Source organism: Melanostigma gelatinosum (genome assembly GCF_949748355.1).
Source record: "Melanostigma gelatinosum genome assembly, chromosome: 17".
Classification (NCBI taxonomy): Eukaryota; Metazoa; Chordata; class Actinopteri; order Perciformes; family Zoarcidae; genus Melanostigma; species Melanostigma gelatinosum.
This window is the reverse complement of record NC_136650.1, coordinates 23,607,664-23,620,653: the sequence shown is the minus strand read 5'-3', so window position 1 is coordinate 23,620,653 and position 12,990 is coordinate 23,607,664. Positions and strand designations below refer to the sequence as shown.

General features: G+C 47.3%; 1 protein-coding gene across 1 annotated transcript; it reads left to right on the top strand.

Annotated features, from left to right (window-relative positions):
- Nucleotides 1-2,496: 2,496 nt before the first annotated feature.
- On the top strand, nt 2,497-7,846 carry LOC306791573 (uncharacterized protein; the record flags this gene model as incomplete). The annotated part of the gene is made up of 2 exons (XM_079288363.1): nt 2,497-2,797; nt 5,723-7,846. The coding sequence occupies 2 exons, from the start codon at nt 2,497-2,499 to the stop codon at nt 7,786-7,788; spliced, it is 2,367 nt and encodes a 788-aa protein (XP_079144489.1). The 3' UTR covers nt 7,789-7,846.
- Between the last annotated feature and the right edge of the window lie 5,144 nt (nt 7,847-12,990).

Genomic DNA, 12,990 nt, shown 5'->3' with positions numbered 1-12,990 from the left:
ATGCTAGATGAGAGGATATCTAGTGGTTTAGTGTTCTAGTGGTTCTATTAATGTAAAGATGATGTTAGATTGATGCTAGATGAGAGGATATCTAGTGGTTTAGTGTTCTAGTGGTTCTATTAATGTAAAGATGATGTTAGATTGATGTTAGATGAGAGGATGTCAAGTGGTTTAGGGTTCTAGTGGTTCTATTAATGTAAAGATGATGTTAGATTGATGTTAGATGAGAGGATGTCAAGTGGTTTAGTGTTCTAGTGGTTCTATTAATGTAAAGGTGATGTTGGATGAGAGGATATCGAGTGGTTTAGGGTTCTAGTGGTTCTTTTCATGTAAAGGTGATGTTAGATGAGAGGATATCGAGTGGTTTAGGGTTCTAGTGGTTCTTTTCATGTAAAGGTGATGTTAGATGAGAGGATATCGAGTGGTTTAGGGTTCTAGTGGTTCTATTAATGTAAAGATGATGTTAGATGAGAGGATATCTAGTAATATATGTCGTATCTGTAGCATATGTAGTATATGTAGTAGTATCTGTAATATCTGTAGTATCTGTAGTATAGGTAGTGTATGTAGTAGTATCTGTAGTATCTGTAGTATAGTGTTAGATCCTGGGGTACTTCTGGCCCGATACGGGGCTACTTACTGACTCAGCTCTCTATTAAAAGATTGTCGAGCTGGTGTTCTTGCGAGGGAACTCGCCTGGCTCTTCTAACTGCCGTTACTCCCGACGTCTACCCTGCTTCCTCCGGTCTGAGTGCACTCGGTCGAGGGGCCACCCTGACCCCGGGCGCTCCTACCGGTCGCGTCGGTTATGGCAGCTTCCCTCTTCTGGATCCGTGCTCTTGGTCAATGCCAGGTTAGGTTTTAACGGCTAGGATTACTTCTAAAACCGTAAGGGATTGTTAAGTGGTTTCGGTCTCTAGGATAACCTTACAGAACTCAGTTGTTAGACATACAATAGATTTAACTTTTTACTGCCACGAGGAACTTTTACTACTTGAGCAAATGAATGCACTTGAGAATTTTACTTTAAATGCAGATTAGATATTTATTGCAGGTTATATTTAGTTAGTTAGCAAGGGTTAAGCTACAGCTCACTTAAAATGTCACTACACTTGATTCGTTACTTTAATTTTCTTCTCAGGTTATACTCATTGGTTTTAGATGCCGAGACGGCTCGGTTGGAGCTGGATTTCCAAAGGTGCGATGAAAAGGTTCTTTTGGAGTTGTTAGGAGCGAAGGTTCGGCCAGACCCCCCCAGGCTCCTCCTGCGCGGCAAACGAAGTCCGTTCAGCGATCCTCAAGGCTCAGTACGAAGTCTTTAAGGCGGCTGTGTCCATCCGTTGTCCAGTTGTTAAAGTCAAGCAGTGGGGAGAGGTGATTCTCCGTATTTCAATTTTTGTCCATGAACGGCGGTCTTCTTTCCGTGAACAGAGACGAAGTCCTCCGACGCGGCTGTCGAACGAGGTCCAGTGTTTCTCCATGGATGGTTCGGTCGGCGTCCCATCGTGAATTCCCGTCTTGCTGTTTGCAAGTTACTTCTTTTATAACACTTTTGGGCTGCCTCTCGCGTCTCTCCCCCCTCTTCCCCAACACGTCCTCCCTCAGCCCATGATTAACATGACCTCATTGATTTGGTGCACGTGGTTCGAAAAGTACCTACATTTTGTGTGTGTGTGCATGAGGAAATCACCCCAACTTCCCTGTCTGGGCGCTTACTTAATCAAGCTCTGCGCGTGTCTGGGTGTTCAACATCTGTTGCACTTCCCCTTTTCCTACACTCACACATTTCTAACACAGATTAGTGATCATAATCACAGTTACAGTTGTTATAATCAGTTACAGTTGTTATAATCAGTTACAGTTGTTATAATCAGTTACAGTTGTTATAATCAGTTACAGTTGTTATAATCAGTTACAGTTGTTATAATCAGTTACAGTTGTTATAATCAGTTACAGTTGTTAATCGCTTTATTCAGCACGCGCTTGCTTTTAAAACACTTATTATATTTTTCTCTCCTTCTCTCTGCAGCCGTTATTTTCTTAAGGGCTGCACTCAGCTCACTTCCTCTTTCTCCGTACTTTCTACACTCAGACTGCACTATACTCAGATACACTTATTATTATTATTATCAGGTTTACATTTGTTAAATCACCATGTATTAAACATTCGTTATGTAACGATCATACACTTTATCTTTCGATTACACTTTAACTATTGATTTCTGAGTATATGCTTTATGCTTTTTATATCCTGACCTTCCCCTGATCGTGTATGCATGTATCCAAGGCGGCTTTCTCTGTGAGCTCAACTCTTCTCGACAATAGGTAGTGTATGTAGTAGTATCTGTAATATCTGTAGTATCTGCAGTATCTCTTTTATCTGTGTGCCCTCCAGTCCAGCAGAGGGCAGACATCTGTCTCTGTGAACTCGGTGACCCGGATCACCTCCGTGTTGTTTTCGTCCCTTCTGGCCGGAGGACGGAGCTCTTTACCGGGATGTCTCTGACAGAACACCCGCCGCGGTTCGGGCCCCGGTCCCTGACAGTGTCGGTGTCGGAGCAGCTGACCCGGGTCGGGGAGGAGGTCTTGAGGAGGCTGGAGAAGCGGAGCTCCGGTGGCTCCGGTGGTCGCCTCCTCCGCCTCCTCCGGCTGCTGCTCACCGAGCGGCTCGCGGCGGCGGCGGAACGGATCGTGGAGCTGCTGGACCGGGAGGTGGAGGAGTACCGGCGGCAGCTGGAGCGGCAGAACCGGCTGTTGGAGGCGGTGCTGAGTCCGATGGTCCGATTGAACCGGACCGGTGAGTTTAAAACAGACAACAATCAGATGTATTGATTGGTGTGACGTCACAGCCCCTTTGATATTAGTCATAAACAAAAGAACCTTCTGGTGTGGGACAAATAAAAGCAAGAAGAACTAACTCATCAAAAACATGATTCAAATGAAGTCCTTTCAAAATAAAATCTATCCAGTGAATTATGTAACGTCCCGATATTAAATATCAATAACTCACTCTGACATTTAAACTGATGGTGTTTTAATACTTCTGACGTTACTAATGTTCAATACTTCTTAAAAGGAGCAATTACAACTTTTAGATCTCTGATCAGGTTATTCTTTGCTGCTGATACTAATTATAATGATCCATGTTGATGTTCCATCAGCTGGTCCAAAGGACCCAAAAACTATTTAAACGCTCTGAAGTCAGTAAACCAAAATCAAAATACTAAATGTTGTACATTACATTACATTACAGTCATTTAGCAGACGCTTTTATCCACAGCGACTGACAGTAAGTGTGTTCAACAAGAGAACTACTCGTCTCCAGAAGTCATAAGTGCATCTCCTTCAAACAAGCATCAACCAGAGCGGTGCAGTGTACAGTGCAGAAACAAACGAATGCAATACGTTCAAACTGATAAGAAAACGGTAAGTGCAATAAGCTCATATGAACACAATAGATGCAACAGCAACAGTGTAGCGGTGTGTATTTATGTGGAGGATGATCTGTTCAGAGGTGATATGTTATAAAGTCTAACAGCAGAATGTTCTCCTGGATCCGTCCTGTGACAGCGGAGCTGCATCAGTCTGTCCCTGCAGGAGGTGGTGCAGAGGGTGGTCCTGGTTATCTAACATGGATCCTAGTTTCTTCAGTGTCCTCTCCACCACCTCTTCCAGATTGTCTTGTTTGCAGCCAATGATGGAGCCGGCCTTCTTAACCAGTTTGTTCAGTCTGTTGGTGTCTCCGGCTCCAATGCTGCTCCCCCAGCAGACTACAGGAGTCCAGTGCACTGACCACAACAGACTGTAGAACATCTCCAGCATCTTGCTGCACACGTTGAAGGATCCAAGTTTCCTCAAGAAGAAGAGTCGACTCCTCCCCTTCTTGTGCGCAGCGTTGATGTTGTTCTTCCAGTTCAGTCTGCTGTCGATGGAGACACCAGGTACTTGTACTCCTCCACCATGTCCACATCCTCTCCCAGAACTCTCAGCGGTTGTGGAGCCGTCGGAGGTGATGTCTACCGGCCCACTCCACAAAGTCCTCCACTACTGCCCTGTACTCCTCCTCCCGTCCGTCCCTTACACACCGACCACTGCAGAGTCATCAGAGAACTTCTGCAGCTGCATGACACAGAGTTGTACTGGAAGTCAGTGGTGTACAAGGTGAACAGGAAGGGAGACAGAACAGTTCCCTGTGGGGCTCCAGTATCACTGACCACCGTATCAGACAGCACACGGCCCAGTGGGACAAACTGTGGTCTGCCCGTGAGGTAGTCAGTGATCCAGGAGACGGTGGACGCATTCACCCCGACCACCCGCAGCTTCTCACTCAGCAGCACTGGTTGGATGGTGTTGAGTGCACTGGAGAAATCAAAGGAAGTGATTCTCACAGAGCCACCGGATCATCCAGGTGCGACTGAGCTCGTTGCAGCAGGTAGATGATGGCATCGTCCACCCCCACACGAGGCTGGTATGTAAACTGCAGAGGGTCCAGAGAGGAGTTCACCTGCGGTCGGAGGCGGGCCAAGACCAGCCTCTCCAGCACCTTCATCACATGGGATGTGAGGGCAACTGGTCGGTAGTCGTTGAGGCCAGATGGTGTCGTCTTCTTCGGTACAGGAACCAGGCACGAGGTCTTCCACAGCACCGGGACTTCCTCCTGCTTCAGGCTCAGTTTGAAGAGGTGTTGAAGGACATCAGACAGCTGGATGGAGCAGGTCTTCTATCACAGACCTGGGCCACATCCGGCCCGCGGGCTGTTGCCGTCCGGCCCGCGGGAGGTCATTGGGAAATTATGAATAAAACGTAAATAAGTGTACATCATGCACAGAATAGAGCTGCATTGCTTTTATTTTGAAGGTGACTTTTGTTGTTTTTTTTCTTCTCAATTTACGTATGTTAGTGAACGTATGTGAGCAGCAGCGTCACTGAACTGAGTTCAGCCTGACTTCAGTCACTCCTTCAAGCCCAACAAAGACTCGATCTCTATCGTTATAGTCATAAAAGTACTACTTTTGCAAAAACATGATCCCCGTCAGTGTTCTACTATTATATATGGATATTACAAATGTATATGAGTTTGGATTATTCCTGCTGCAGATGTTTTAGGTGGAGCTCATTTGAACTCTTTTATACTCTCAGACTTCCACCTCCTTTGCGATTTTCTTCCTCTCAAACTCAACTTGATCTTATTTTTGTGCAGATTTATGTTAATATGAGGTCACCACTACACGTCCATCTTGTTGTACAATATCTATTTTATATTAATGTGAAAACATCTCCTTCAAACTACTGGATTTATTGTAGTTCATCACCAAAACTACATTTTACAGATGACATGTGAACACATCATGATAACGTTATAATGAACCTTCAGCCAGTACTCATGTTCACTGAGCAGAGCCTGAAGGCGTCATAGTGTAACTGAAGTGAACCTCCGTTGGTTAGCCGTTAGCGGTGCTGCTAATGTTACTAGCTCTCCTCTGATTGGTTGTTTACAATGAAAATATCAGAGATCAGAGACTAGAAACACATGTTCTACTGAATATTGGAGAACGATCGTCAGTAAAACTTTATTTACACTGTGATGCTTAACGTTAAACTGTGTGGGGGGGTCAGTATGGATCCACTCCGGTCCCTTACTTCACTACAAATCACATAAAAAGGGTTACAGTTTGACTCAAATCTGCAGCGCTGAATTAACTTCGTCTTTTTTTTCTTCCAGACTCCAGCAGGACGACCGAAAACCAACGAACCCACCCCAATATGGCCCTGCCTTCTGAAGTCGACCCCTCCCACCCCCACACGGCCCCGCCCAGCTCCGACTCCTCAGACGTCTCTGCGGCCGACAGCGTCGACGACTCGTCCGGCCTTAAAGAAACTCTCACGACAGACGGAGGACGGCGGAGGCGGACGGCGGCTCACTGCTGTCGGATCTGCGGTAAAACCTTCCGTCACAAAGGGAATCTGGTGAAACATGCGGAAACACACTCGGACGGCCCAGAGTGTGGAGTCTGCGGAGACCACGTTGAGTCCTCGGACGGTTTGTTGGACCACCTTAGATCTCACAGAGAACCCGGCGGATCGTGTGAAATCTGTGGGAAGATATTTCAGAATGTGGAGACGCACCTGAGGAGTCACACGGGGGTCAAACCGTTCGGTTGCGATGTCTGCGGCAAGAGCTTCCCCCGACCCGGAGCGCTGAGGAGACACAAGAAGATCCACGGCAGGAGGATGCATGATGTCTGTCCCCTCTGTGGACTGACCTTTACCCAGAACCAGCTGCTCCAGGACCACCTGAAGACCCACGAAGAGGACGACGGAGACCGCGGCGAGGAGGTAGACAAAGAGGACGATCGGTCTGAGACGCCGAAACCAAAGAGAGACAGAAGATTTGTTTCCTCTTGGCTCTGCTGCAGAGTCTGTAGCAACTCCTTCCACAGCCAAGGGTTCTTGAGGAAACACGCCGAGACGCACTGCAGAGACGCTCGGAGCGTCTGTGGCGTCTGTGGACAGGAGCTGGACTCAGCTGATGGTCTGCAGACTCACCTGCAGTCCCACCGAGAGACTGGCGGGACCTGCGGCGTCTGTGGTAAGAGTTTCCAGAACATGGAGACGCACATGCGAAGCCACACAGGAATCAAACCGTACCGCTGCATAGTCTGCGGCAAGCGGTTCCCCCGACTCGGAGCGCTGCGGCGCCACAAGAGGATCCACGGCGGGAAACAGCCACACGTCTGCCGGCACTGTGGAAAGACGTTCGTGGAGAGTGGCGCCCTGAAGATTCACAGCAGGGGTCACTCACGGGAGACGAACGAGGACGCCGAACCGCCACCGGACTCTCAGAGCGCCGAGATGGAGACGGGTCCGGGTGTCGAGGAGCTCATCGAAGAGTTGACGCCAATGTCCGACGGCTGTAAAGTCTGTGGAGAGTATTTTCAAAGTAAAGGTAGTTTGAGGAAACACGCCAAGAGTCACTCGGCAGAGTCCGTCTGCGGTGAAAGTTTACCGCCATCCGAGACCCTGACGGACCACCTGCAGACTCACAGAGACGCCAATAAGATCTGTTATGTCTGCGGTAAAGCCTACCAGAACATCGAGACGCACATGCGGAGTCACACCGGCGTCAATCCGTACCGCTGCTCTATTTGCGGAAAATCCTTCCCGCGGCCCGGCGCCCTGCGGCGCCACAAGAGGATCCACAGCGGGGAGCGGCCGTACATCTGCGAGTTCTGCGGGAAGACATTCATCGACAACGGCGCTCTGACGACGCACATCAGGAACCACACCGGAGAGAGACCGGCGCACCGCGTCTCCTGCGAGACCTGCGGGAAGAGCTTGGCGTCCGTCCACGTCCTGGAGGTCCACAAGAGGATCCACACCGGAGAAAAGCCGTTCCGGTGCCGCGTCTGCGGGAAGGCCTTCAGACAGGTCGGAGGACTGAACGCCCACCTGCTGACCCACACCGGGGAGAAGCCGTTCAGCTGTAGCTTTTGCAACAAGAGCTTCAGCACCAAAGGGTACCTGGAGACCCACATCCGGTTCCACAAGAAGGAGAAACCGTTCAGCTGCCACCTGTGCTGGAAGGCCTTCGTCACCAAGAACGACCTGAAGAAACACCTGCTGACGCACAGCGGAGAGAAACCCTACAGCTGCAGCGTCTGTGGGAGGAGCTACCAGGAGAAACGCTCCAGAGACGTGCACCTGAAGGTGCACACCGAGGTCCACACGGACACCAAAGAACCAATCAGGAGGCAGCACGGCCTGCAGCCAGACTTCATCCAGCTGTAGAGTTCACACAGACTGGTTTGATGTTCTGTCGGACTGGGACGACTAAACTTCACAAAGATTTCAGCTTTCATTTTTCAAAATAAAATAAAAATAGAAACACATTCTCAGATGTTTTTTTTCTAGAGTCATACGAGAAGCATTAACTCTTTCAGGAGCTCAAACAGCACCATGTTTTGTGGTGCTTTTGCTTTAAATTTTTAGATTTTCTGTTGATCAGCTGATTGATTACTGACATTTTTGAAGAGGTGACACGTGTGAGGATGTTTGAAATCAAACACGTATTTTACTTTAAAAACAAAAGTCAGAGCAGGATTCTTTTGTATCAATATAATATATATACATACACAGGCATACGTATATGTGTGTGTGTATATATATATATATATATATATATATATATATATACATATTTATCGTCGTCGTCTTTCAGAGTTTTTATGACATTCGTTTGTTTGTTGACGTTCTTCAGAGAACCGTCTGTAACGCCGTATGTTCGATGCTCAGCTGGAGTTGGCGTGGTGCGTTCAAGTCGAGCTTTTTCTGTCAGACAAAAGGAACATTCTTAAACAAACACCTTTTTTTATTAACAGGAGAGTGTGGGAGGAAGAGAGGGAGTGTGTGTGTGTTCACAGTGTGTGTGGGATCATTTCCAGGAAGAGGTACAGAGAGGGAAAGTGTGTGTGTGTGTGTGTGTGTGTGTGTGTGTGTGTGTGTGTGTGTGTGTGTGTGTGTGTGTGTGTGTGTGTGTGTGTGTGTGTGTGTGTGTGTGTGTGTGTGTGTGTGTGTGTTACAAAGTGACTTCCTGGTCCACCGGGTGTATCCTGTTAAAACACTCAGTGGGTTGTGTTTGTGTGTTCATTAACTTTATTAACAACTCACACACTGATTCTGACGTCACAATAAACTTGGTGAAATAATAAATCGTATTTAAATGACACAGATTGAAATCCAAAACATGAACAAACTCTTGTAGGTGAGAAATCAAATAAACACAAAATAAGATCAGATTTCATTATCATGACCAGTATGAGGAGGAAGTATTCAGATCCTTTACTGCAGTAAAACTACTGATACCACAGTGTAATAATGCTCTTCTAGCAAAGATACTAACAACACACTGTAGAGATACCCCGTTACAGTAAAGGTACTAACAACACACTGTAGAGATACCCCGTTACAGTAAAGGTACTAACAACACACTGTAGAGATACCCCGTTACAGTAAAGGTACTAACAACACACTGTAGAGATACCCCGTTACAGTAAAGGTACTAACAACACACTGTAGAGATACCCCGATACAGTAAAGGTACTAACACCACACTGTAGAGATACCCCGTTACAGTAAAGGTACTAACAACACACTGTAGAGATACCCCGTTACAGTAAAGGTACTAACAACACACTGTAGAGATACCCCGTTACAGTAAAGGTACTAACAACACACTGTAGAGATACCCCGTTACAGTAAAGGTACTAACAACACACTGTAGAGATACCCCGTTACAGTAAAGGTACTAACAACACACTGTAGAGATACCCCGTTACAGTAAAGGTACTAACAACACACTGTAGAGATACCCCGTTACAGTAAAGGTACTAACAACACACTGTAGAGATACCCCGTTACAGTAAAGGTACTAACAACACACTGTAGAGATACCCCGTTACAGTAAAGGTACTAACAACACACTGTAGAGATACCCCGTTACAGTAAAGGTACTAACAACACACTGTCGAGATACCCCGTTACAGTAAAGGTACTAACACCACACTGTAGAGATACCCCGTTACAGTAAAGGTACTAACATCACACTGTAGAGATACCCCGTTACAGTAAAGGTACTAACACCACACTGTAGAGATACCCCGTTACAGTAAAGGTACTAACACCACACTGTAGAGATACCCCGTTACAGTAAAGGTACTAACAACACACTGTAGAGATACCCCGTTACAGTAAAGGTACTAACAACACACTGTAGAGATACCCCGTTACAGTAAAGGTACTAACAACACACTGTCGAGATACCCCGTTACAGTACAGGTACTAACAACACACTGTAGAGATACCCCGTTACAGTAAAGGTACTAACACCACACTGTAGAGATACCCCGTTACAGTAAAGGTACTAACACCACACTGTAGAGATACCCCGTTACAGTAAAGGTACTAATACCACACTGTAGAGATACCCCGTTACAGTAAAGGTACTAACAACACACTGTAGAGATACCCCGTTACAGTAAAGGTACTAACAACACACTGTAGAGATACCCCGTTACAGTAAAGGTACTAACACCACACTGTAGAGATACCCCGTTACAGTAAAGGTACTAACAACACACTGTAGAGATACCCCGTTACAGTAAAGGTACTAACAACACACTGTAGAGATACCCCGTTACAGTAAAGGTACTAACAACACACTGTCGAGATACCCCGTTACAGTAAAGGTACTAACAACACACTGTAGAGATACCCCGTTACAGTAAAGGTACTAACAACACACTGTAGAGATACCCCGTTACAGCAAAGGTACTAACAACACACTGTAGAGATACCCCGTTACAGTAAAGGTACTAACAACACACTGTAGAGATACCCCGTTACAGTAAAGGTACTAACACCACACTGTAGAGATACCCCGTTACAGTAAAGGTACTAACATCACACTGTAGAGATACCCCGTTACAGTAAAGGTACTAACAACACACTGTAGAGATACCCCGTTACAGTAAAGGTACTAACAACACACTGTAGAGATACCCCGTTACAGTAAAGGTACTAACAACACACTGTAGAGATACCCCGTTACAGTAAAGGTACAAACACCACACTGTAGAGATACCCCGTTACAGTAAAGGTACTAACAACACACTGTAGAGATACCCCGTTACAGTAAAGGTACTAACAACACACTGTAGAGATACCCCGTTACAGTAAAGGTACTAACAACACACTGTAGAGATACCCCGTTACAGTAAAGGTACTAACACCACACTGTAGAGATACCCCCTTACAGTAAAGGTACTAACAACACACTGTAGAGATACCCGTTACAGTAAAGGTACTAACAACACACTGTAGAGATACCCCGTTACAGTAAAGGTACTAACAACACACTGTAGAGATACCCCGTTACAGTAAAGGTACTAACAACACATTGTAGAGATACCCCGTTACAGTAAAGGTACTAACATCACACTGTAGAGATACCCCGTTACAGTAAAGGTACTAACAACACACTGTAGAGATACCCCGTTACAGTAAAGGTACTAACAACACACTATAGAGATACCCCGTTACAGTAAAGGTACTAACAACACATTGTAGAGATACCCCGTTACAGTAAAGGTACTAACAACACAATGTAAACATAGTTACATTAAAAGTACTAAAATTATGTTTTAAAATGACATATGAACAACATATAAACAACATAAGGACAATATATGAACAACATATGAAGAACATATGGACAAAATAATTAAAAATATATGAACAACATATGAACATCCATCCATCCATTTCCCTCCTCTTATCCGGGGTCGGGTCACGGTGGCAGCAGGTCCAGCAGGCCGACCCAGACCTCCCTCTCACCGGCAACATGTTCAGCTCATTGTGGGGGATCCCGAGGCGTTCCCAGGCCAGCTGGGAGATGTAGTCCATCCAGCGTGTTCTGGGTCTTCCCCGGGTCTCTTCCCAGTTGGACGTGCCTGGAAAACCTCCAGTGGGAGGCGTCCAGGAGGCATCCTGATTAGATGCTGAACCACCTCAGCTGACTCCTTTCGACGTGAAGGAGTAGCGGCTCGACTCCGAGTCCCTCCTGATGACCGAGCTCCTGACCCGATCTGACCCTATCTCTAAGGCTGAGCCCGGCCACCCTACGGAGGAAGCTCATTTCGGCTGCTTGTAGCCGCGGCCTCGTCCTTTCAGTCACGACCCAGAGTTGGTGACCACAGGTGAGGGTAAGAACGTAGACCGAGTGGTACATTGAGAGCTTTGCCTTCCGGCTCAGCTCCCTCTTCACCAAGACGGTCCGGTGCAGCGCCTGCTTTACTGCTGCAGCCACACCGATCCGCCTGTCCATCTCCCGCTCCATCTTACCCTCACTCTGAACAAGACCCCGAGATACTTGAACTCCTTCGCTTGAGGTAGGCACTCCGTCCCCACCTGGAGGGAGCAATCCACCGGTTTCTGGCAGAGAACCATGGCCTCAGATGTGGAGGTGCTAACTCTCATCCCCGCCGCTTCACACTCGGCTGCAAACCGCCCCAGTGAATGCTGGAGGTCACGATCCGAGGAGGCTAACAGGACCACATCATCTGCAAACAGCAGAGAGGCGATCCAGAGACCCCCGAACCTGACGTTCTCCGCCCCCAGGCTGCGCCTAGATATCCTGTCCGTGAAAGTCACGAACAGGACCGGTGACAAAGGGCAGCCCTGGCGGAGGCAACACCCACAGGGAACGTGTCCGACTTATTGCCGAGAATGCGGACACAGCTCCTACTTCAGTCGTTTTAATGAACATATGAACAACGTCATTAAAAACATATGAACAACATCATTAAAAACATATGAACAACATAATTAAAAACATATGAACAACAAATGGACAGTGACTCTGGTTCAGGAGTCTGTTCTGATTAGCATCAAACCCTAAAATCCACACGTTTACATTTACCTTCAGAACATCCTGTCTGACACACACACACACACACACGTACACACACGTACACACACGCGTACACACACACGTACGCACACACGCACACACATACACACCTACACGCACACGCGCACATGCACACACATACACGCACACGCATACACACCTACGCGCACACGCACACACATACACACCTACACGCACACACATACACACCTACGCGCACACGCACACACATACACACCTACACACACGCGCGCACACACACTTATGAATCATTGTAATGTTACATGTTGTCCCCCCCCCCCATCATGGTCATTTAATTTTCCCTCCGCAGACTCAGAGGGGACGAGAGAGACGCGCACGCGCACACACACACTATTACACGACGGCCCTCGTGCCCTCCGCACCCCCTCAGAGCGTGCACGTGTGCGCGTGTCCGCCGGTGCCTCGTCGTGTTTGCCGCGCAGACCGGAGGAGCTGCAGACCGACGGTGACCGGGACGTTTCTCTCGGTTTCTCTGCTCTCGA